General features: G+C 37.1%; 2 protein-coding genes across 3 annotated transcripts; one reads left to right on the top strand and one right to left on the bottom strand.

Moving 5' to 3' along the window:
* The first annotated feature begins 3,177 nt into the window (after positions 1-3,177).
* On the top strand, positions 3,178-12,315 carry LOC109218203 (nifU-like protein 1, chloroplastic). Its single transcript, XM_019382551.1, has 3 exons — positions 3,178-3,548; positions 11,635-11,771; positions 11,862-12,315. Exons 1-3 carry the CDS (start codon positions 3,224-3,226, stop codon positions 12,048-12,050), a joined length of 651 nt encoding a protein of 216 aa, XP_019238096.1. The 5' UTR covers positions 3,178-3,223; the 3' UTR covers positions 12,051-12,315.
* A 443-nt stretch (positions 12,316-12,758) lies between these two features.
* Positions 12,759-24,339, bottom strand: LOC109218202 (SWR1-complex protein 4). Of its 2 annotated transcripts, none has more exons than XM_019382549.1 (17): positions 23,991-24,339; positions 23,811-23,900; positions 22,792-22,857; positions 22,644-22,703; positions 22,509-22,565; positions 21,883-22,012; positions 21,700-21,767; positions 21,425-21,517; positions 21,178-21,225; positions 20,872-21,039; positions 20,237-20,347; positions 19,788-19,883; positions 14,033-14,107; positions 13,837-13,885; positions 13,666-13,700; positions 13,494-13,582; positions 12,759-13,359 (listed from the first exon to the last, which is right to left on the bottom strand). In XM_019382549.1, exons 1-16 carry the CDS (start codon positions 24,102-24,104, stop codon positions 13,502-13,504), a joined length of 1,341 nt encoding a protein of 446 aa, XP_019238094.1. In that variant the 5' UTR covers positions 24,105-24,339; the 3' UTR covers positions 12,759-13,359; positions 13,494-13,501. The 2 variants fall into 2 exon arrangements, with proteins under 2 accessions (XP_019238094.1, XP_019238095.1); XM_019382550.1 differs by having other exon boundaries at positions 12,759-13,352.
* Between the last annotated feature and the right edge of the window lie 1,863 nt (positions 24,340-26,202).

Raw genomic sequence — 26,202 nt, 5'->3', positions numbered from 1 at the left:
CATAGTCTGGAGTGACTCTGTTAGTGATATAAGTATCACTAATCTCCAAGAAGTTCAGGATGTGCTGTTGTGGATCCTCATGCGGAAGACCCATAAACTGCCCATTCGCATGTAGTAGCTGGATCATGCTCTGTTTCAGTTCAAAATGCCAGTGATTCCGGGCTTCACAATGCTGGAGGTGACATTAGCAATGCTGGGTATCTCTACCTCCTGAACAACCATATGTTGCTCCTCTGCCATGTCCAAAGGAAATTGAACAAGTGCCTGAAGATTATCTATATCCCATGCTTCCCTCAACCTCCTGTGAAATGTTCGCTCAGGTTCAGGGTTAAAGCCTTGAAGTCTGTCCTGGCTTCTGACCCTTTGCATTCAATCAAAGTTCCTGAGAGCAGAGCAACAATTAAGAAACATTAGACTTGACGAAATAAATAATTAAAGCAAAAACTAAAAAGTAGTCAATATTCAAGTCCTCGGCAACGGCGCCAAAAACTTGTTTCTCCCAAACGCACACGCAAGTATACGTGATCGTACAAGTAATAAAATAATAAGTCGAGTGTCGAACCCACAAGAGACTTGTATTAACTACCCGCTAAATTCACCAAGATTGTTATTCAGTCGAGTCAATCAGAGTTCATAAGTGTGATTATACTAAACAATAATTCTAACTAGTAACTAAATTATCAAGCAGCAAAGTGGTTATTGTGTATTCAGTAGAGACAAATATCTCAGTGTTGTGATCGATTCACCAATCCTATTGTGTTCTAGTTAACTCTCCCTTTCACACAATTCACTCATGATTGCTAATTAATTGAACAATTGCTCTAGTAGCCTTCTCCCGAAGTAATACTCGCCTATTCAAAATAGATTAACGCCTATATTCCTATTAAATCAATCTATTAAGAATGCATTAAGATTACGATATTTAATTAAGCACGGTGACTAGGTATATTCCTATCCTAACCAAAAATTCGCCCCCCTCAGAGTAAAATTTTTGCCCTCTTTATTTTTTTCTCTAATCTAAACATAGCTTTCCCAAGCATAGCATAGATAGTAAATAGAACCTAACTGCTGGCCAGACAATTAAGTAATTAATCACAGAATTAAAGAAACACGCATATATTGGTGAATTGTAAGGTTAATCAACTTTAAACAACAATATTCATGGCTAAATTACAACCCCATAACTTTGGGTTTTGGCCACTCATGATAATATCAAACTATTTCACAAGTGTTAGATAATTGAAAATACTAAGAAAAGATAAATAAAACTGGGATATCCTTGCTCCTGGATGTTTCTCGTGTGTATTTTTTCCTTCAAAGTTGCGTCTCCGTTCTCAAAATAGGCTTAGTCTTGCTTTTATACGCGTTGGGTAGGTCTTGAGCTGAAATAACCTTGTCTCGGTCAAAGTTGGAGAATTTTCCGTCACCAACGCCCAGGGCAGCGTGGGGCGCTAGCCCTGGCATCGGCCCTATGAAGTTTCTGTAAATTGCGCCATAGGTGGCGTAGGGCGCTGCCTTTGGTGCTGGAAATCAGAATTTTCTATTTTTTCTCAGTTTTGGCTCTAATCTCTCACCTTTCGCCCCCTATTTCCTTCGGATGATTCCTACGTATAAAAATACCACTAATTAACATAAATCAACACATTTTACATCCAAAATCCACGAAACATAAGTAAAACATGAGGCGATATACATATAAATATATATACTTTAAGTTAAATATCAAGCCGCAAAAAAATTTCAATTTTAATCACACGATTAATTTTGAAGTGGCTAAACTTTAAAATTTTTAGGCGAAATACATAAAGGGCCCCTTTAAGTTGTCACTAACGATCAGCTGAACACCTCCACTTCCCAAATGTCCAACTAGACACTTCTACCGAATATAAATGTGTGTTATTTGGACACCTTTGTTCAACAGATCACATACGTGAAATGCAATCGCTGGTTATGTGGTAAATGAACCAATAAGATAATAACACGTGTAATGTTGAATTAAAATGGTAAATAATAATTTAAAAAGAAATTCAATAAGCTAAAAGATAAAAACAAAAGAAAAACCCAAACCCACATTCTGCCCAAACAAACCCATTTGCAATTCCCGATCCCCCATTCCCTTTTCCCAAAACCATTCTCCCTCCAAACAAATCTAAGTTTTTCCCGTCAGACCCCTTCTACTTCCCCTTCCCAGTTCCCACCTTCTTCTCCGACACCACCGTTGTATAACCATCATCAACAGACGCCGCTTCCCAGATTGGGTATAAATGTAATCCATATTTAGAAATTAAATCCAAAACCTTTTCTTAAAACTAATAATATGAAAAAACAACGAATAGCTAAGCGAATAACCTAGTCACCCACGGACCTAGCCGAAAATTCTCATCTTGTGGCCTCTCTCGCCGGAAAAGCTCATCGCTGAAAAATTTGAAAGATTCAATTGTATTTGAATCTTTAATCCTCTCTCTCTGTCATTTTCTTGATTATGAATTTGGACTTGTATCACTTTTCTTTCTCTAATTTATTGTTTTCTTTTTGTGTGCAATTTTTTCCTTAAAATTATTGTTTGGCCGATTCAAGTAATTGGTTGTTGTTTATGTGTTTCAATTGGAAGGAAGGTATTGTTGTTGGTAGTGGTTGAAGGGGCTGCTGGAATTTAATTGGTGGAGATGAGGATGAGGGGGTGGAGGATGTTGTGTTCTTTATGGTGGAGATGAGAGTGACAAAGCTGGTGGCAACCTGACGGTGAAGAGAATTATGGAAGAATGGTGGCGTGGCGTAGATGAAGCTGCCGTTAATGGTGGTCGGTAATGGAGGTGACTGTATAGTGGAAAAGAGACCAAGAGAAAAAAAAATATTTCTTTTTCAAAGAAAACAAAAATAGGCTTGAAAAGTGAGTTCACACGCTCAAAATTTTGGTAGTTATCACTCATATGCCACATCAGCTACATGTGTTTAGAAGACACACATATATATCAAGTGGAAGTGTCTAGTTGGACATTTGGAAAGTTGAGGTGTTCGGCTAATCGTTGGTAACAACTTAAAGGGGCCCTTAATATATTTCGCCAAAATTTTATAAACTTTGGCGGGTATAGCTTAAATAGCGGTTGTTTTGCACTTGCGCTTGATGGGTCGGATCCATGATCCATTACGAATCCTAATTCTATTTATATAACCACAACAAACAAAAATAGAAAAAAAGTCGTCCAAAAGACACAACAGAGCAATGGCGTATATAGCACCAACAATGGGCGTCTCCCAAATTTCATCTTCCATATACAAGCCGGAACTTCCACTCAAGTCCCAGAATCCAAATTCCTTTTTCCTCAAAAGAATTAAGGTAACTCATAAAAAAATCAATCTTGTTAATAAAGCAAGCAGCATCGATGGGTCCACTCCAGCACCAGGTCTTTACTCTGCCAAGCAATTCGAGCTGACTCCTGAAAACGTGGATTTGGTTCTTGAAGACGTTCGCCCTTATCTCATTTCTGATGGTGGTAACGTCGATGTCGTTTCTGTTGAAGACGGCGTCGTTTCCCTCCAGCTTCAAGGTTAGCTTTTTATACTATTAATACTTGATTTCTTGTTTGTACTTTAATATTAATCCATCCATCCCATTTATATACTGAGTTTAAGTTATATACACTGTCACTAGTGTCACCTTTACCTATTGTAGCCTGGTAACATGTAGATACCCTTTGGTTGACATGATAGTGTAAAAAGTTCTCTACATTGACTAAACTTAAACTCTTTAACTAATAGTATTAGATTAAATAGTTCATTGAATAAGCTTATTGGAAGTGTGAGCATGGTATAGAAATGTAATAACAGGTGGTATCGTAAAAGAACTACGTGTGATCAGGATGAGGCTTAAGGTTATTGTATTATTGTCTCAGTCAACTATTGAAGTTTAATGTCTAACTTGGTAAGACAAAAAACTAGTGTCAGCAGGAGCAATGATTCAGTCCAAAGAATTCATTAGTGAATTGAGGATCGTTTATTGGTAGCAAGTTGTTGTCTTTCTGAGCCAGTTTGAGATCAAGTTCTTCAGTGTTTTGTTCTGTAGAGGAAAGGGTTATCATGATACAAACATTTGGATAAAGAAAATTAAGTTTTTACTATAAGTTTGAGTTGGATCTATACAGTTATGAATATCCATCACTATCCATCTATCTTTCCTATTGAAAATTGGTACTTACGCTCCATTAGGCAAGAAAATGGAACAACTTTATCATGGCTGACCTTTCACTCTAGGAAGCTAATTTTGAGCCTGTCAAAATTTCTTTCGGGTTGCAAGTCTGCAGCAAAATAGAGCCATGTCAGCGATACTTTTGGGGCGTTATTCTTTCTCGGTGATACTTTCTTTAAGCAGAAGACTCCAGTGATGGATGTTGCTGGACTGACTTTGATATGAAGACAGAATGTCAGAAAGAGGCAAAAGGACCATATCTGCAAGAAGTTATTTGACAGAGCGCTACAGGACTTGGCAATCATGGTAAGCCAACTTGTTGGCTATTTGAATTTCCACCATATTGGTGCAAGAAAGTGATTCTATCCATCACAGTGCATGACAGAGCGCTACAGGACTTGGCAATCATGGTAGGCCAACTTGTTGGCTATTTGAATTTCCACCATATTGGTGCGAGTTCGACTCGACTCTCCACTTGTAATCCCCATGTTGCGGCCAAACGCACACGCAAGTATACACGGTCGTCAAGTAATAAAGTGACTAAAAGTCGGAAGAGAACTTGTTATCAACTGTTAACTAGATTAAACTATCCTAATTATCTAAACAAGAATTAAACCTAGAAGTATTTGAATCTAAACTAACTAAAATAAAGGAAAATAAATAGTAAACTTTGAACAAAAGAAGAGCAGACTTTTATGTTATCAATGTGATGAAAACGATCTAGGGTTATGGGCTATCTAACAATCCTATTGTATTCTTCACTTGAATTAACTAATTAATTTATCTGGTTTATTGGTTGACGAGGATAATATTACTCATAAGAATCTATCGAGTTCTTACTCGCCTATTCAAGCTAACCCAACGCCTATATGTCTGTAGAGTTAGAATCGACAAGAATGCATTTATAATTCCGTATAATAACCAAGCAAGTCAATTAGCATATGACTATCCTAACCGCGAATGTATTTCCCGATACCCGGGTTCAAAAACTTGCTCTACTCAATCCTATATGCAATCTAGAATTCCCACTTTCGAATTCAACTCTAGATTCGTAAATAGTATTCAATTGGTGATCAAACAATCAAATAATTAAGAGCAATATTGAATAAAAATAAACCAATACTATAAATTACGAAATCAAAATCAAAATTCGAATAACAATAGTCATGAAAGAACAACAACCCTAAAACGTGAAGTTTAGCTCCACATAGACATGGTAGCCAAACAACAAATCATACAAAGAAACATAAAATTTACTAAATTTGGCGGAAGAAAGATGGAATCTGATGAATTCCGGCCTCTACGGCGGCTCTTTGCTCTCTCTTGGTCAAAAGTTNCTCTAAAAATCGTCCTCCCCTCCAAAATAGGTTTAGACTTTTTTATGCTAGTTGGGGGCGTCTTGGGTCGAAATAACCTTGTTCCAGGTGGAGTAGGACAATTTCCTGTCACCCAGCGCCCAGGATAGCGTGGGGCACTAGCCCAGGTGCCGGTAAAAACTTGCTTCTGGAAGTTGGGCCACGGGTAGCGAACCACGCTAGCTTGGGCGCTACACTGTCCACTTTTCTCCTTTTGTTCCCTTTTTGCTTCAAATCGTGCACTTTCGTCCTACATAGTCTCCGGATGACTCATACACATAAAAATATCACGAATTAATACAAATTATTACATTACTCATCCGAAATCTACGAAAAATGAGTAAAATGCAAGGTAATATGTATATAAATATACATACTTTAAGCCGAATATCACCCCACAGAGCATAGTTGCCAATAGACTTTAGGAGTAGATGATGATGATGAAGACGGATTCTGATGTTCGTCCTGGACAAGTCTCGGGCATCTGGCAAAGATGCGTCTAGCATAAAACATGAAGTTATGTGCTGACAACCTAATATCTAGTTGCCATCAACAGTACGCAATGAGTCCATTCAGGGTAGTTTGGCGAGTTATGTTCTCCGTGCCAGGGTTGTGAGGGGCTTAGTAAGTTAAATTTGAAAACTGTAGGAGGATGGTGTAATGCATAAATAATGATGCTACATCTCCTAGTAAATGGCAAAGTACCCCGGAAGCCTATGGTTCAGCTCCTCCCTTGAGTGCACGCAACAATGATTGGGGAAAGAGGTACTTGTGTCCTGATTCTATAATCTTGGTTTTGACTAAGCACAGGGATTAGAGTTGGCATTATGTGTGCTCAAGAAAGGGGAGCCCAAGAAACTAGTGTCAAGTGTTACTATTTACTGAGTTGAGATTTGATAAAATAAGCAAGTCTCATCTGAATCTTTGACTTAGCATATACTAACCATTTTAAAGTGGGAACTGCAGTTGGAACTTGGAAGCACCAAACTGTGTTGTACTTATAAGGCCACCACTACTTACTCCTTGGATTGTATGTAGTTTGTTTTCGGTAAAATATCGAATAACTTGGATAATTTTGGGTTTTCCCCTCCAGAGGACTGCAAATTGAGTCTCCAGAGGGTTAACAGTACCAAACCAGCCTAAGGGCTCATTTGTTTTTTAAAGATTAAGACGTCTAAATATGGATGCATATCTGAATATCAAGATGTGCATTAAGATTAAGGCATTTGGATCTGAATACACATCTGAATATCAAGTTGTGTATTAAGATGTGAATACTAAATGAATAAGACTGTTTATTTTTTTACCATCTGCATATATAAAATTTATCTTTATTTAAAATTAGTAAACATAAAATTTAAATAAAATATTAATATTATTCTATCAATAAAACATACTCCCTCCCTTCAATGTATGTAAACCTATTTTCTTTTTGGTCCGTGCCAAAAGAATGACTCCCTTTCATATTTGAAAATAATTTACCTGTATGCAATGATTTATAGCCATACAAAATATATATGCCTCATTTTTTAAACTCCGTGCCCAGTCAAATAGGTTCATATAAAGTGAAACAGAGAAAGTATATATTTTTTAAAATATGATAGTTGGTAGTGGTGATGGCTAACAGAGGTGCTTGTAAATGCCGACTAGAGGCGGTGGTTGGTGGTGATTTTGGTTGATGGTGGTAGTTCTGGGTAGTAGCTAGTGATGATTGATAGCGATGACGATTATGGTTGAAGATGGTGGATGGTGGGTAGTGATAGTTAATGGTACTGGGTGGCGGTACTTTATAATGGTGGCCGGTGCCGCTATGATTGTTGATGGTGATGTGGTGGTTGGTTGTGGTAGTTGAGGTAGGTGAGCGTGTGATTGTGATTGAGGATGATGGTGGTATGGGTGGTGGCTGGTGGTTGTGGTAGTGTTTGAGTGTGGTGGTGATGGTAGTTGATAATAGCAGGCGGTGGCGGCAGTTAGTAATCAATGTGGATGTTAGCATCTTAATGAAATTAAGTTTATGTTATAGAACTATTCAGACCCATTAAGTGGTTGTGAAGTAAAAACAAACACACTTAATGATTAAGATCTGAATGAATAAGATTCATACTTTAAAAACAAACGGACTTAATGTTTGAGATTTGAATGATTAAGATTCAGATCTTCATTAAGTGCAAACAAATGAGGCCTAAGTCTGCAGAAACTTTTAATGCAAATAATGTAAGCCAAATGGAGGTCATTGAATATTGGACATTCATACTGGTAAATGACCAACTTTTCTCTTTTATTTCGGTTGAACACTTCCAAAGCCTACATAGTAGCCCCATAAACAAGAAAAATGATAGGATAAGAGATCTGTATTCCTCATGCCTCTTCACTGGAGTGGCTAATCTAAGTGGGCGTTTAGACATAAGATTCATAAGAATCGTAAAATTCCAAAAAAAAGGTGAAAAAAATTTTCAAGTAAAAATAGTATTTGAAATTTTGAGTTGTGTTTGGACATGAATATAATTTTGGGTTGTTTGAAGTTTTGTGAGTGATTTGAGTGAAAATTTTGAAAAACAGGTTTTTGGAGTTTTTCATCTTCAAGTGAAAATTTTAAAATTTTATGAACAAACACTGATTTCGAAAAGAAGTAAAAATTTTTTGGTTAAAAAAGGGAAAAATTTCTATGTCCAAACAGGCTCTAAAGTTCCAAAAAATATTAAAAAAAATAAGATCAAAACATTCGTTTATAGATAAGGTTTCTATTTTCCTTGTTTTTAGAGTATACTATTCTATGAGCATATATGGTTATTTTTTTTTATTGAAGACATAATTAGTAAATAATCCCCTTTTCCCTTCGTGAAAAAGAAAAATTGTTCCCAAGTGCTTGGCCCATTAAAAAGAAAAGTAGGACCGCACTTGAAGGATTGTTGCAGACCTAAATAATTAAATAAAGAGGAAACTACACTAACTACCCACTAAACCCAAAATAATAACACGGTTTTACCCATTTTAATAATAATTACTATACCTACCTAACCCAACCAAAATTATTACCCGTCCACCCATTTCTCAATTGCCTTACCGACCTCTCTCCTCCATAAAGCTTCCCTTTCCCCTTTCCCTTCTTCCTGTTTCTTCTTCTAGCAACAAAATACTATCTCTGTCTTACATATCTCATGTTTTCTCGTAGTGTTTGTGTTTGTTCGAGTCACTGCCCAGTTTTTTATTGTGATTTTAATGAGTGAGATTTGATATGGTTTAATGATAAGCTAAATAACTATTTTGTACGTGCAGTGTTACAAATAATTATTTCTAATATCTTTTGAGAAGTTCATAGTGATTTATTGTAAGAAAAATTAGATCAACCATGGAAAGACCTTGAAACTTGAAAATCATAAATTGCATTTGTCGAGTTTGTAATTGTTTGATTAGATGTTGAATGGCGTGATTAGAATATCGATTGGCAACTGTAACTAAATGTTGAGTCAATTTGGTCGAGATTTGGAGTAAATTTTTGGATTTTGAGTCGAAATTGAGTTGACGTAGCAAAAAAGACAATTTATATATTGTTGCTAAATTTTTAGTCAATTTTCTAGATTTTTAAAATTTGGTTTGTTATTGAGTTGATGTGTAGATTGTACCTTTGATGCTGGTTTTTGGAGATTTATTGTACAAAAATTTAAATTCACCATTGAAGGACCTTGAAGCTTGAAACTCATAACTTGGTTTGTTTGAGTTTTTAATTGTTTTGATCTGATCCTGTATGGGTTTGTTTGGAAAGTTGATTGGAGGTTATAGCTAAAGTTTTAGTCAATTTGGTGGAGATTGTCGTAGATTTTAGAAATTTGGGTTGAAATATAGTTGAACCAGAGAAGAAGACGAATTTGTATTGTATACCCAAATAGAATAAAAATATACCATTTTGGTATACAATTCATTCCAACTATATACCCTATTAGTATAGCTATATACTATATTGGTATCATATGCTATTGGATTATTTTTTGGTTGTATTAGCTGCATTTAATTGGTACAATATTTGATTTTCTTTTAATAATAGTAATATAGTACAATATCTTGAAATATTTTATTATATTAATAATTAGGTACACGATTTTTTTAATTTTTCTCTTTATGCATGTGTTTTATGTAATAGTAGTATAGTCATATAGTTGCCGGGAATTAACCAGTAAAACTGTATACTACGTTGGTATAGTTATATGCCATATTGGTATCATATGGTAGTTTGAACATTGTTTTGGTTGTTTTAGCTGCATTTTAAGTGAATTCTATTATGAAATTATTCATATGAACATGATTTGCAGTGCTGGAATTTTTGTGTGCCGATGGACGTAAATTATGTGTATTATTTAATAGTTTTTATAGTTATAGGCGATTGTTGGAACGACCCCTTACAACTATATACCCTGTTAGTATACGGAATGAGCAAGTTGTTTTGCGAATATTTAGCTTGCAATACGAGCATGTAATTTCCTCATACTTTTATTGCGCCCTTTAATGTTCTGGTACAGTAGTATAGTCACAAATAGTTATAATAATATTCTAGACAAATCATATGCTCTGTTGGTATACATGTATACCATATTGGTATCACATGGTACTAGAAATCTTTTTTGCTACTTAGACGTTTATTGCATTTTTCAACATTTTATTATCATTTTTATTCTAACTAGTATATATGGAGATTTGGTTGCTGTAGATTATGTTTTCTTGCTTTATAACTAGTTGTATTACTGTTAATGGTAGAGTGTGTATTGATATTTTGTAGGGAATGAGATCAAGATTTGCATGACAATCACGTGTTGATTTTTAGAATCTAATTATGTAATTTATGGTGATCAACAGCAGTCAGTGATATTCAGTGAATTAGATCAAGTGACAATTGATATTATTCTAGTTTAATAATTGAATTTAAAAAATGAGAAAGGAAAAAAAATAAAAGGTATATTGTACTAGTTATATTAAAAAAATGTGAACAAATATTTACTAGTTATTTTTTCTTATCGTATAAAAAAAAAGAATAATAAAAAATAGTGAAAACAGTAAATGAAATTAGATTACGAAGAGAAAAAGAATATAAAAAAGAAGTTAAAAGAAATTAGAAAAGGAAAACAGAAAAAATAAGAAGAAAAGGAGAAAAGAAAGAAAAAAAGGAAAAAAAAGAAAAGAATCATAGAAATAAAAAAGAATTGGAGAAAAAAGAAAGAATTCCCCACAAAAACTACTATGGGTAGGAAATGTAATTAGTTTGATGGGTAGGAAAACAAATGGGTAGACAAGGGTAAATAGTTTTGTTTTTATGGGTAACTGTGTCATTCTCCCTTAAATAAAAGTGTCATCTCTCTAATAATTTAAACTTTACAATGGTTACAATTCTGTAATATCAAGTTTCCAACTTTTGACAAAACCTAAAAGATAGGAATATTGTAACAAAGGGGTAATGTTCTGAAAATTCATGCGAAATGCCAAGAGTATGGAGGAGGAAGGTTAAAATCGCTACATTAAAATAAAATAGAAGAAGAAGATAGACAAAGACTATTCAAATCATGAAATCACTACTCGGTTCAGACGTAAAAGAGATATTCATCTAAATACCAAATAAGATAACAGAGAGGAAGGGAGAGAGTGGAGAGAAAAAAAAAGGTGTGTATATTCAGTACATGCCAATCATGATTTATCCATGAAAGCCAATAGATTTGAATAAAAAATTGCACTGTTTAAACTATAGAGTACATGCCAATCATGATTTATCCATGAAAGCCAATAGATTTGAATAAAAAATTGCATTGTTTAAACTATTTCTTGTGAATGAGCAATTGTTGTTTGATGGAGTAAGGAGAGGTGCCATTTGGTGTGTGCTGCTAGAGTGAGAGGGTTGATGGTGTTCCCCATTTGGAACATGTTAATGTTCAACAAAATCGAAAGAAAGAAACGTTGGTTGTCATCCACCATAATATTTCCCCTTATATGCGCTCAGCGTAGCCTTGAAAAATTTCTGATACATGTATGATGACCTTTTGAGTCTGGATTTATAGAAACATTACGTATTTCTTATGGAAATGCTTAATGTTTCGTACACAATGGATATAGGAGCATGTGAGAGTTGTCCTAGCTCAACAACCACAATGAAGATGGGGATTGAAAGGGTACTCAAGGAAAAGTTTGGAGAAGCCATCAAGGAGATTCGCCAAGTATATGATGAACATGTAGTTGAAACCACCGTTGAGGTCAATATTTTCAAAATCAGTTGCTAATGGATATGCTATTGCATTCAAATGACTTTAAAAATGTCTAACTAAGAATTCATGTTCCTGCAGGCTGTGAATGCTCACCTCGATATATTAAGACCTGCCATTAAGAATTTTGGTGGCAGTGTGGAAGTTTTATCTGTCGAGGAAGCCAATTGCAATGTGAAGTATGTAGGGCCTGAGTCTATTGGATCAGGAATCAAAGCAGCAATTAAAGAGAAGTTCCCAGATATTGTCAATGTAGTGTTTACTGCCTAGCTTGCTGCGCGACAGGATTTTGTGAAGTTCTTTTGACATGTTTGAGTTTAGACGCCAACACTATTGTCTTTTATGGAGGAGTGATGTATAAACCCAACCATTTCGAGCAACTTATTCACCACGTAAAGAGATAACCAATAATGAAGTGGCCAAGTTTCTTACCACCTCCACTATTCTGTATTGATATGACAAGATTGTGAGAAGCAACATGTTTACAATACATTTATGCTCTTCAAATTAATGCAAGTCATGGATTGAGGGTCAATTGTGCAGAACATCTGAACTCCCCTTCAACTTGATCTGGTATCCTCTTAAAATTGGTTGGTATAATGATCTGAGCAGACAGCCGACATGAAAGGTTAATCAAGAGGGGTGTGTAGATGAAATAGCAAGTGATTGTCCCAAGTGACTGAAAGGTTGGAAAGTTTAAGTGCAACGCAACATGTTCCAAGTTATCAGGAGGAATGGCAGAATTTTGCTTGCCATCTCAACCCATTTTCCTGGCTACAGATCTCTATGGTTGCTTTGGCAATAAACAACACTGGTTGAACCATCTGATAATAACCCTTTGATGAGCACACCACTATAGGTTAGCAATTTACCACCACCCCGTGAAACCCAGATAAAAGTGATTAAGCATGAAAGATTTCCTGCAATATAAAGCTGCTATATTGCAAATTTGAGCGCAGAAACCAAATCATGTCTGGGAGACATGTAAATACAGTACTATTTACTTGTACATCCACCAAGTACGAGAACCATCTACAAATAGGAAAAGAAAATAATCCAAACAAGAGAAGAAGCGCAACCGAAACAATTATGCTTCGTGATGAGGGCCCAAAGCAGCAGATGCTTGCCCTTTTCACTTTCAGCTTCAATGCAGCCAACTCATGTCTGTTCAATTCCAATAAGCAACTTAAAAGCAACAAAAACATAACTACTTCAATGTGGTTAATACAAAAAAGCCAACATGGCTCAATAATTTAATGACTTGCCAAACGGATATGATAGAAAGGGGAGGCTAACATGCTAACCACAATTTTAAGTTACAGATGTATTTACAGACTGCGTGGACTGTCTGTACTCTGAAGCAGAGGAGGACTGATCTCCACAGAAAGCATTAGAGGGGCATCTCACATTTCTTGTGTCACTTAAATGAGAACCACATTTGAGATTTGCAAGGCTCGATCACATTTCATGCTGGAGGAAATCCAAATAGACACAGAACACATCACAGTGGCACAAGAAGTTGAGTCAAACAGCTTACCATACAGCTCCTTGCAGCTTTCTAACGCACACAACCTAGAAACTAAGATGTAGAAGAAATTATAACATATCGTCTATTAAGCATCTTGCAAGAAAATTAGCTGTAACATACATCCTTAGGGCTAAATTCTCATACACCACTCACATTAAGAGCATTGAGAGGAAAAATGTACTAACCCTCCAATTCATCCATCTGAAGTCTTTAACTTGCGGGGTCGTTTTGACTGTGCTGGCGAAGATGGAACTTCTGATAATCGCCCAGGCCCCTGGATCCTCAAATTAAAATAGTGGACTTTTAGAACTGTTTGAATTAATTTGGAGATTCATTAAAAACACTAATGTAGCATACCTTGCGTTTCTGGTCTCTTTTACCAACTCTGTCCCCTATACAACATGAAAATTATTGGCACCACAAGACAACGTGTGAGTTTAAATGAAATAAAGAGAAACAGTTTGTTCATAATGGAGTACACCTTTAAGTCTTTAACAGGCAGAGTAATTACTTCCATCATTCACTTACCACCAAAATTTGTAGAGTCGGGGATGAATGTTCTGTCTTGTTGTGCACGCTGTCAACAAGCACATATCAACTCCATTATATGCAAACACAAAGATAAATCTTTATCTAACTCATGTCGTAAAACGTAAGAACACCAAAAATATTATTTAAAATAAAGGAAAGAGGTGCAGTAAAGAGTTAGAACCAGCATCCCGACCTTAGGAGGTGTACCAGGAGTCTCAGAATATGAACCTTCACGATAAGATGAGCCTTCTGCCTCTTTGTATTGTAGCTGATTTTAAACAAAAAAAGTATTAAAGAAACTCATTAGCCTCTTCCGATAAAGAATAAGTGAAAACCAGTATCCCTTGAAGCTTCAACCTTGCAACTAAAGCATCTCTAAACACAAATGAAACAATGACTACACTGGCATTGAACCAAAATCCATCTGATCAGATGAAAATCCATCTGATCAGAAATGACAGTAAATGGTATACTGCAAAAGCATAGGAGACAAATTGATCAAATAAACCTCAACTCTTTTTGGATTTTGACATATTTTGTTTCTATTTCCTAGATAGATTTACTTCTTCGCCAGCTATTAATTGAATAGTTTCCAATTATTGCTGTGAGAAAGCACAGGAGAAATTATATTATTGATGTATTAACATATGTTACAATGAGCCCTATATATACACACATAACATGTCCTACTCCTAATATATATTGGATTAGGGTTATTTATTTACTCCTATTTACATGACTATTCTAACACTCCCCCTCAAGCTGGTGCATATAAATCATATGTACCGAGCTTGTTACATATGTAGTTAATACGAGGACCAGTGAGGGACTTGGTGAAAATATCTGCAAGCTGATCATTCGACTTCACAAACTTTGTAGCAATATCTCCCGAGAGTATCTTTTCTCTAACAAAGTGACAGTCAATCTCAATGTGTTTAACACTGGATTTGACGCAATATGAAGAGCAGCTTGATTATCACACACAAGTCCCATCTGACTAATCTCACCAAATTTCAACTCTTGAGCAACTGTTTGATCCAAATTAGCTCACATGTCGTCATAGCCATCGCTCGATATTCTGCTTCTGCACTAGACCGAGCAACCACATTCTGTTTCTTGCTCTTCCAGGACACCAAATTTCCTCCTACCAAGACACAATATCCAGACGTAGAACGTCTATCAGAAGGTGATCCTGCCCAATCAGCATCTGAGTATCCAACGATCTGCTCATGGGCTCGACCCTCAAACAATAAACATTTGCCTGGAGCTGATTTTATATACCGAAGAATGCGAACAACTGCATCCCAATGACTATCACACGGAGAATCCATAAACTGACTCACAACACTCACAGAAAAGGAAATGTCAGGTCTTGTCACTGTAAGGTAATTTAATTTACCAACCAACCGTCTATATCTTGCAGGATCGCTAAGAGGCTCCCCCTGTCCTGGCATAAGTTTAGAATTCGGATCCATCGGAGTGTCAACCGGTCTACAACTTGTCATTCCTGTCTCTTCAAGAATATCTAAGGCATACTTTCGTTGTGAGATCACAACACCTGAGCTAGACTGAGCGACCTCAATACCCAGAAAATACTTTAGTTTGCCCAGATCCTTAGTCTGAAAGTGTTGCAAGAGATGTTGCTTCAATTTAGTAATACCATCCTGGTCATTGCCGGTAATAACAATGTCGTCAACATAGACCACCAGATAAATACAGAGACTCGAGGCAGAATGCCGATAGAATACAGAGTGATCAGCTTCACTCTGAATCATGCCAAATTCTCGAATAACTGTGCTGAACTTACCAAACCAGGCTCGAGGAGACTGCTTTAGTCCATAAAGTGACCGACGCAAGCGACATACAAGGCCACGAGACTCCCCCTGAGCAACAAACCCAGGTGGTCGCTCCATATAAACTTCATCCTCAAGGTCACCGTGTAAAAAAGCATTCTTAATGTCCAGCTGATAGAGGGGCCAATGGCGAACAGCAGCCATGGATAGAAAAAGGCGGACTGATGCTATCTTAGCCACAGGAGAAAAGGTATCACTGTAATCGAGCCCAAATATCTGAGTATATCCTTTGGCAACAAGACGAGCCTTAAGACGATCAACCTTACCATCCGGACCAACCTTGACTGCATACACCCAACGACAACCAACAGTAGATTTACCTGAAGGAAGAGGGACGAGCTCCCAAGTACCACTCGTATGTAAAGCAGACATCTCGTCAATCATAGCCTGTCGCCATCCTGGATGAGACAATGCTTCACCTGTAGACTTAGGGATGGAAACAGAGGACAAAGAAGATAGAAAAGCATAATAGGGTGATGACAAACGATGATAACTCAAACCGACATAATGGGGATTAGGATTAAGGGTGGCCCGTATACCTTTCCGAAGTGCAATCGGTTGATTAAGAGGAGACAAGTCCGCAGTATTAGCAGGGTCAGGTGCAGGACGTGAATCAGCTGGACCTGATGCTGGGCGCGGACGACGATGATATGTCAAAAGTGGTGTGCCTGTGGCAGGGAGTCTAGGAGGAGCCACACTAGACTCCTCAACGGCTGGAATGGATAAGACTTCTATAGCGGAAGGTGAAGGAGGAGCTATAGGAGACTCGGGTAAGACTTCTGTGGCGGAAGGTGAAGGAGGAGCTATAGTAGACTCCTTAAAGGTCGGTATAGGTAAGACCTCAGATATATCAAGGGGGTCAGAAAGGTCAGAAGAGGTAAAGAAAGGTTTAGACTCAAAAAATGTGACATCAGAGGACATAAAGTACCGACGAAGATCAAGTGAGTAACAACGATATCCCTTCTGAACACGAGAATAACCAAGGAAGACACACTTGAGAGCACGAGGAGCTAACTTATCTTTCCCAGGGGCTAGGTTATGAACGAAACAAGTGCTCCCAAAAACACGAGGGGGAACAGAGTATACGGGTGATTGGGGAAACAATACTGCATACGGTATCTGATTCTGGATGGGAGAGGAAGGCATCCGATTAACTAAATAACAAGCTGTGAGAACTGCATCGCCCCAAAAACGCAGCGGAACATGAGATTCAATGAGAAGTGTGCGAGCAGTCTCAATGATGTGCCTATTCTTTCTCTCTGCAACCCCATTTTGCTGAGGGGTATAAGGACAAGAGGTCTGATGAATAATTCCTTGAGAAGTCATAAACTGCTGAAATGGAGAGGATAAATATTCTAAGGCATTATCACTGCGAAAAGTGCGAATGGAGACACCAAATTGATTTTTAATTTCAGCACAAAAATTCTGGAATATAGAAAACAACTCAGAACGATCTTTCATTAAGAAAATCCAAGTACATCTTGAATGATCATCAATAAAACTAACAAAATAACGAAATCCCAAGGTTGAACTGACTCTACTAGGACCCCATATATCAGAGTGAACTAAAGAAAAAATAGACTCTGCGTGACTCTCAATACTACGAGGATAGGAGGCTCGGGTATGTTTCCCGAGCTGACATGACTCACACTCTAATGTGGATAAACTAGACAAACCAGGCACCATCTTCTGAAGCTTGGATAAGCTTGGATGTCCTAAACGTCTGTGAATTAGGTCCGGAGGATCTGTAACTAGACATGCCTTGGAGGATTTTAGGGAGTTAAGGTAGTAAAGCCCTTCTGATTCAAGTCCTGTTCCAATCGTCTGCCCTGTACTGCGGTCCTGCATAATAAAAGAATCATCAATAAAATATATACCACAATGGAGGGCACGAGTCAAACGACTAACAGATGCAAGATTAAAAGGACAGCCAGGGACATAGAGAACGGAATCTAGAGTGACAGAGGGTAGGGGATTCGCTTGTCCAACTCCTTTTGCTTTGGTTTGAGACCCATTGGCTAAAGTAACAGTGGGAAGAGACTGTGAATACGCAATATTTGACAAAAGTGATTTATTACCAGAGATATGATCAGAAGCGGCTGAGTCCACAACCCATTGTCCAGGAGGACTAGACTGGGAAACACAAGCAAAAGAATTACCAGCAACAGAAGTATTAGTCTGAGCAACAGAAGCTACTTGTGGAGATGTCTGCTTACTTGCTCGATACTGAAGGAACTCATTATACTCCCCTTCAGATAAAGAAAATCCCTGGTTACCTGTAGTCTCAGTCTGAGCAACATAAGCATTTTTGGTTGGGCGGCCATGTAAAGAATGGCATACATCACGAGTGTGTCCAAATTTATGACAATAAGAGCACTTGGGTCTAGATCTTCCAAAACGACCTCCTCCTCGTCTATTCTCCATAGTATGAGATGCCCGATTGTCCACTGATTGGGATACGAGGACAGATGAGTCAAGTGTCTGTGATGAGCTCACTGGGTGACTAGGTGCTGCAGCAAGGCGAAGTAATCGAGAGAATAATTCATCAACTGTGGGGACGGTTGGACTAGCCAAAATCTGGTCACGTACTGAATCAAGGTCATTAGGGAGTCCAGCGAGTGTAAGAACTAGAAACATCTTCTGTCGTTGCTCTTGTTGTTTTTCAATACTGGCAGAAACTGGCATCAACGTCTCAAATTCTTCCATGACTGCCTGAACTTGTCCCAAGTAAGTAGACATATCTAATTCCTGTTTCTTCAAGCTTGTCATTCGCGATATTACATCATAGAAACGAGATATGTCATTAGTGTATAGATTACGAGCCTTTTCCCAAACTAAATAACATGTCTGGAATGGACGGAACAAGGGCATCAACTTGGAATTAATAGATCGCCACAGGATACTACATAACTGAGCATCGACCTTCTCCCACTGTGTTTTGGCCTTTTCATCACCTTCGCTAGCCTTTTTTGTTAAATGATCTTGAACTCCTTGACCTTTACACCACAACTCGACAGATGAAGCCCAATCTAAGTAGTTTGAACCTCCCATTAAAGGTTCTGAGGTAATCATAACACCGGAACTGCCAGAACCCGGGTTTCTAGACCCGAAAGCATCGACTCCCAAAGACATGGTTGGATTATCACCAAATAACAAAAAGAATCAACTGAAATTCTCTGAAACAGATGAAGAAAACACTGTGTTTGCCGGAAAAGTACTGTAGCTGCCGGAAAAATCAGTGTAGTCGCCGGAAAAACTCAAAGTGGTCGGAATCAAACGAAAACAGGATGGGTAGGGTCGGAATTGCTGTGCGACCAGGCTGTCCTGAAGAAGCTCGGCCAAAAAATGGCCGGAAGAGGCCTCACGCGCCAGCGCGTGACGACGGAGACTCGCCGGAAAATATTTTCCGGCGGCGCGTGAGGGCGCGTGGGAGAGGTTCTGCCGAAGAAATTTTTGTGGTTTGGTCGCCGGAAGCTGATCTATCTCGTGGTGGTGTTGGTTTTTGCACAACACCGACGGATATTGATTTTTTTCTTGCGGACAGTGCTGTTTTGCCGGAAAAAAAGGTTTTTTTTTTTCCTTCCCGGAGTCGCTGGAATTTACGCACAGCGATAAATATCTCACGATAGCTCTGATACCATGTGAGAAAGCACAGGAGAAATTATATTATTGATGTATTAACATATGTTACAATGAGCCCTATATATATACACACATAACATGTCCTACTCCTAATATATATTGGACTAGGGTTATTTATTTACTCCTATTTACATGACTATTCTAACAATTGCTAAGTAATCCTTTGATGTATGCAGCAGTGTATTGTTGTGTGGGCTGAAATGCACCAGTATTCTTGACCCAGTCACTATTCACTTGAGCCCACAATTCCAAACTTTGCCTACGCCTGACAGTTGGTATCTAACCAATGATGCCTCATTATGAACAAAACATAGCGCAACACAAGACATGAATTTTTATGATATTCAAACAGTACTGAAAGTTCAATCTCAAAATCTTTCTTAGTCTAAATCTTAAACCAACTCATGATCAAGAAAATTATGGAAAGAACTCTCAATATAAAATGCCAAATACCTGCTTTTGAAGATTTAACAGGGTTAGTATTTCTTTCCTCAGTTCAAGATGCTCCGCACAGACAAGCTTAGTTGGGACCTTCGGCTTCAAATTAACCTACAGATGAAAAAAACCACATTCTTCTCAGTCACTTTAGCGGAAATATTTATCATACGATAAGATAGTTAAACCAGGACGTATAAGAAAGAAATGAAAGGTGCTAAGGAACAGAAAAATTGGTGGAAGAAAATGTAGTAAAACGTGTGCCAGATGCAACTGCACAAGTATGGATAATTAGATAACTGAGATTGCACGATGTAATAGAATTTCTGCCACATGTAACATGGCACCTCAACAGCACTGATATTGCACCTCTGATGGTAAGTTAAAAATCTGTGCCAGGATAAACGCGACAGCGGTTCCAAAGTAAATATACAGCAAAACAAATGTATTAGGGAGTAGGAACAAACCCCGAGGTCTTGTAAAGTTTGTTCGACCCTCTTGATTGTCCGAAGTCCAGCTGAAGAGCTCGCGGCTTGCACCATTTGTTCTAGTGCATATGTCCTCAAGTACACGCGCAGCTGAAAGATTTTCAGTCTGTAAGATTGATATTTGATACTATCGGATATGATTTTAAGCATTCATACTTTTTATACAAAATTAGTTTGAGCTAACAAAGGAACTTCTCGAGCCTTCTATTTTGATGGGTTCTTCATACTAGTCTTGAACCCTTGACCCAATACTTCTCGAGCCTTCTAAAGACTGAACTTCTCGAGCCTTCTACAGATCAGCTTTTTTCCCGAAGGAACAAAAGTTCAGCAACATATGGACCCAATACTTACTAAATAGCTTCCTGCGGGTGCCCAAAATCCCAATAACCTCACATCTCCACTTACACATTCTACTCACTATAAAAAGATAAATAGTACATGTACTTCACACTAAATCAAAATCCTAACAAAATAATGCATACATGGCCTATGAAAAAACTACTGATTAAAGAAAGTTTGACTGGATTGCCCAGGTTGAAGGTACTTTGAATTTTTACTATAAGCAGGATAGAACCACGAAAAGAGGACAGTAGCATTCTTATTCTCAAACATACCATGCGAAGAGAAGCCAAAGTAGAAGCAGTCTCTGACACTGGAGGTGCAGCAATCCCAGAGGGTAATTGAGCATTTGGGGAGGTTGATATTCCATCAATACCGGCAGCTTTTTCAGCACCTTCAGGACCAGCATCTGACACAACTGGAAGTTCTGTCTCTTCAGCTGCCTGAGAAAATGCAATAACCTGGTTAGTACTGGCTAGTCAAAAAAATCCATAAAGAGGGTGATGCACACTCAATAACTATAGTTTCCCTTGAAGAATGTTCCCAGTAAAAGTGGGTAAAAGGAGCCCTATAACACTTACCTTCACAGATTTTCGTGCCACTGATATTCGTTTTGCTTCGGCAAGAACCTAAGACCAGGTATGAAGGGCAGGTCAGTGATTTTGAAAGAATAACTGGCACCAGTAAATATTATGCGCATGGGTTATCAAGAGGCTCTTTTCAAGAACTAGACATGCTGTTAAACATGGGATGATATCTGACTTTTATCAAGGAGGGCTTTCATTTAGAGAGATCAACTAGAACAAATAAGAAACGGAATGCACAAACCTCTGCATCCCTCCGCTCTTGCAGCTTTGTTTGTGAAAGCACCATCGACAGTGCACGTTTTCGCTCTATCTCTTGAGAGACATTGTAAGGCTCCTATTATTGAAAGAAAAAAATTAGAAAGACCACAAGAAACTGAAATTTATAGAATAAAAGGCCAGTTAAGAAGGAGATACATGCGGAGCACAAACCGGGGTAAGTTGGCGGTGTTGCTCCAAAAGAAGTAAATAAGAAGGGAAAATAGTCCTCAGTTGAGAAAATCAGAACTGTTAACAGACCTTTACAAGGGGATGTCCAGCAACATCGGCAGGGGATGCAGTCCTAGCAATTGTAATAGCACGAGATACTACATGCGACGAGGTCCAAAACCATCATTAAAATCAAAAGATTTTTGGAGTTAAAAACATATAAAGTAGAAGATACATTAGTTTAACCAATTGATAAGCAAAATTGTACAATACCACTGTAGTAGCGGTCTTTCAGTTCCTCAACTGTACGATTTGAAGAGAATCTATCAGCTATGATAATGAAACGGAGATCAAACCTCTTGCACAGCTCAAATAATTGATCAGTCTCTTCCTTGGTCCATGACTAACATTTGAGAACAAGTAAGGTCAGAAAATGTATGCTAAAGAATTGAAGAAACAATAACTGATTGCCTTCCACAGAAATAAGCATATGTCTGGACAAAGGAGAATGCATAGAAACTACAAGCACAATCCAAGACCAGTTCTATCAATGATTAAAAATATATAATTGTAAGTTGCTGAAGGATTTCAACAAAGTTAAAGCACGAACATTGGTAGAAATATACTTCATATCACTTCAAGCAATTGAGGGTTTCCACAAAAGCTGCAAACTAAAGGTTGCTGTTGGGTAATCATATAACGTGAAATTAACAGTCATTCTGTAAACCACTATAAGATATCAACAGTTGTTCAATAAACTACTACAACGAGGACGTGGGGTACAAGATTGTAATAGAGCTTAAAGTTCAATTCGAAGAATTGATAAAGCTAATGATTCTTTATATTGCGTCTTGCCACGAAGATAACACATCCAACTTGGATAGTATTTTGATACTTACAGGATCGGACAAGAACTTCTCATACTCATCGTTAGTGTACTCAAGTACATCCACAGACTGCATTCATTAGACAGAGAGCAGATTTAACACCAGAAACATAAGAACCTTCAGGAACAAGAACAACCCTTGATATACCTTATTAAACTTGGCAAACGAATAGTCACCTGTAGGCGGAACACCATTAACAACTCTCACCTGGGATTTTGTCAAAGTCGGTGAGTTTCTTTAGTAGATGGTTTGTCAGTTACTTTAGGTAGATTCTAAAATCAGTAGAGACACATACCCAATGATAAAGCTGTAAGTTATCTTTTCTAGCGGAGCTTGTGAAAGGAAGCCATTGCCACGTAATCTGAAGAGCAAGGCAGAAGAATTTATTAGCTTCTGTTAAAATCAAGAAAAAGCACCCTAGAGAAACATCCACTAGCGACACAAAAACTTTGTTAATGTGATAAACAAAGAAGGCATCCAGATAACCTACTATCGTAAAAGAAGGTGCGGTGAGTATTTGCAATTGGCTGGAACTACACATCAACTTAGTTCCAAACTCAAATGTAACAGTTAGGAAATTATGCTGGTTTATTATTCTCATGTCCCTACTCCATTCTGGAGAGAAGATAGGAAGCTCTTCCGCTATGCCCTATATTCTGAGGAGAAAGATTCAACTGATGAATAACATCGCTTTCGATTTTGGTCTAGCTATTCTTCAATTCATCCTTCAACATAGGTTTTATTTAAGTATTCTAAAGTTTGAAGCTATTTTGATGCTACTCCGATAACACATTAGACTAGGAATTTCAACAGAGACAAATGAAGAAGTCAGTTTTCCAACAGTCTCTAGCTTATTTACCATATTTGTTCTCCAAAAAATGGGGTACCACAGCGACGACTAGTTTTTTTATGAGACCAGCTATGAGAATTACTTGCAAATATTGTTGAAGCAAAATCAAATGCTTAAAACAAATAAAATTGTCGGCAGGGAGAAGCACAGGTATCATCAATCCAACAATAATTAGTCCCTCGTTATTATCATGCAAATTCCACCAAGGACAGATATCTCCAATTAATATTCACAATCAACTAAATGAATCCTATTTAGTTAAGGTCCAATTAATATTCTCAATCCCAAATTAGTTAAGGTCAACTAAATGAATCCTATTTCATTGATCCCGCTCTATTCAGGTTCAATATTTAGAGCATTCATCATAGTCTTACTATTTTACAGTTCATTCAAGAACTTCCAGCTTAAAATTCTATTCCCAAGAAAACACATAAAAGGGGAAAAACAGAATGAAGCAAATTAACCTTTTCGGACTCTGAAAGAGCTTTTCGTTTCAATTGATTGATGTCAAGAGAAGGCATGAGAGGTGCAATACCACCTGTAAGTGCGTAAACCTAGAAATCCAAAAAGGTAATTAGAAATTCTAGAATATTCGAGAAACTACAATGCACAGTAATGAAGAGAAAGGAGAGGATAAAACGAACTTCTCGCGAAATGCCATCAGGTTTCCTTTGAGATTCTTTCTGAGGCCTCGATTTCTTTTCTTGGGACATAATGGGCCCATTTTTGGGCAATCCTAAGATGTCCTTCGCATCCATGTGGATTTGTTTCTGCAAAATTAGGGTTTGCTCCTACACTCTGTAATACTAATATTGGAGCACAATTTGATAAATTAGTACAAAATTTGAAGGAATTAGGGTTTTTTCGTGAAGAATTGGAAAATATAACAGCTGAATTAGTTTACACACGAATGGGATTATCATTCAAGGAACAAGGAAGAGCAATGATCCTTCGCCCCTTTTTGAGCGCGAAATCGAAGAAGAGGATTTCTTTTTTTCCTCGCTTCACCCGCTAAATCGGGTCGGGTCCTATCAGCGTACTCCAGGCCCATCACCTTGGGCCTCAACCTGTTCCAATACATTGAGTGGACTGGTCTTGACGGGCGATTTGCAGCCATACCCTATATTTATGCCACCTTTTAACATGTACCCTATTTTTAAAAACTATTGATTTGGTAGCCAGCTAACAAAAAAATTCATAATAATATGACCATTATACCCCTGACAACATATAAAAGATGCATCACGCATAAATCAATTTACGGTTCTCCTCCATCACTTCGTCTCTCCTCAGATCGCCTCTCGCAAACCAGAAATTTGAACCAGATTCAAATTCGAAATTCAAAATTACAAAATACATTGTAAGTATTCCAATTCATCTTCAGAATTCAAAATAGTTTTTGAAACAGATTGATTTCATGATGTATGTTTCTATAATTATTTGCATGAAGTTGTTTGACGGATGAAACATGAGCTTTTCACTGACGAATGAATTTGCATTCTAAATCTGTTTCACGTTGAATTCTTCACGTTAAACCTAATTTAACGTCAAAGCTAAAAATTCAAATATGCTAAAGTTTTCCATTGCATAACATGCTGAAGTTTTTGGTTTATTTACTAAACAAGCTGAGTTTTTACATAATTTGGTAAAACTTGACACCAAAAATGCTTAAGTATTTGTCTTGCAGTGTAATCAAGCTGAAGTTATTTAGTTCATATGTAAAAACTTCAGCACTAAATGAGCTGAAGTTTTTATTCTGGATTCAATAGTTTTGTCGTAAAGCTTGTTTAGTTAATTTTTAAAAACTTCAAAAAAACGAGCTGGAGTTTTCCTCCTGCACTGTGTCAAGTAAAACATAAATTAAAATTATATATTGCACAAAAACTTCAGCATAAAATGTTGAAATTGTTTAGTTCATTTTTAAAAACTTCAGAAAAATGAGCTGAAGTTTTCCTACTGCCCTATGTAAAATAAAACATAAATTAAAATTACATATTGCACAGAAACTTCAGCATAAAATGCTGAAGTTGTTTAGTTGATTTTTAAAAACTTCAGGAAAACGAGCTGAAGTTTTCCTCCTGCACTATGTAATTTTATTATGATTTTTTGGTAAAACTTAATACCAAAATATTAAGCATGTTTTAGCAAATGAACTAAAAAACTTCAGCATACTAAAAATGTTTACATGTTCCGAAAAACTTAAGCACAAAAACTTCAGCATAAAATGCTGAAGTTGTTTAGTTCATTTTTAAAAACTTCAGGAAAATGAGCTGAAGTTTTCCTACTGCCCTATGTAAAATAAAACATAAATTAAAATTACATATTGCACAGAAACTTCAGCATAAAATGCTGAAGTTGTTTAGTTGATTTTTAAAAACTTTAGGAAAACGAGCTGAAGTTTTCCTCCTGCACTATGTAATTTTATTATGATTTTTTGGTAAAACTTAATACCAAAAAATGCTTAAGTTTTTCGGAACATGTAAACATTTTTAGTATGCTGAAGTTTTTAGTTCATTTGCTAAAACATGCTTAATATTTTATCCTGTAATATGTAATTTTCTAATGAGTTTTTGTTAATTCATGCTGAAGTTATTTAGTTCATTTCCTCTGTTATTTCCGAGTTTAAAGAGAATTAATATTAAAAACCGCACAAAAACATTAAAACAAAAATATAATTTTTCATTAAATAAATAAAAGATAAATTAAAATTACATAAAAAAGAAATAACATAATAACCCTTTAAATAAAAGGATTCTCCAAAAAAAAAACTAATCGTCCATATCGCCATCATCCTCGTCACTGTCACATGGACGAGCGTCTTCATCACCAAGACTATCAAATTTGGCCAGCATCTCA

Source organism: Nicotiana attenuata, unplaced genomic scaffold, assembly GCF_001879085.1.
Source record: "Nicotiana attenuata strain UT unplaced genomic scaffold, NIATTr2, whole genome shotgun sequence".
NCBI classification, from domain to species: Eukaryota; Viridiplantae; Streptophyta; class Magnoliopsida; order Solanales; family Solanaceae; genus Nicotiana; species Nicotiana attenuata.
Note: the sequence above shows the minus strand (reverse complement) of the source record. Positions and strands in the feature narration are given on the sequence as shown.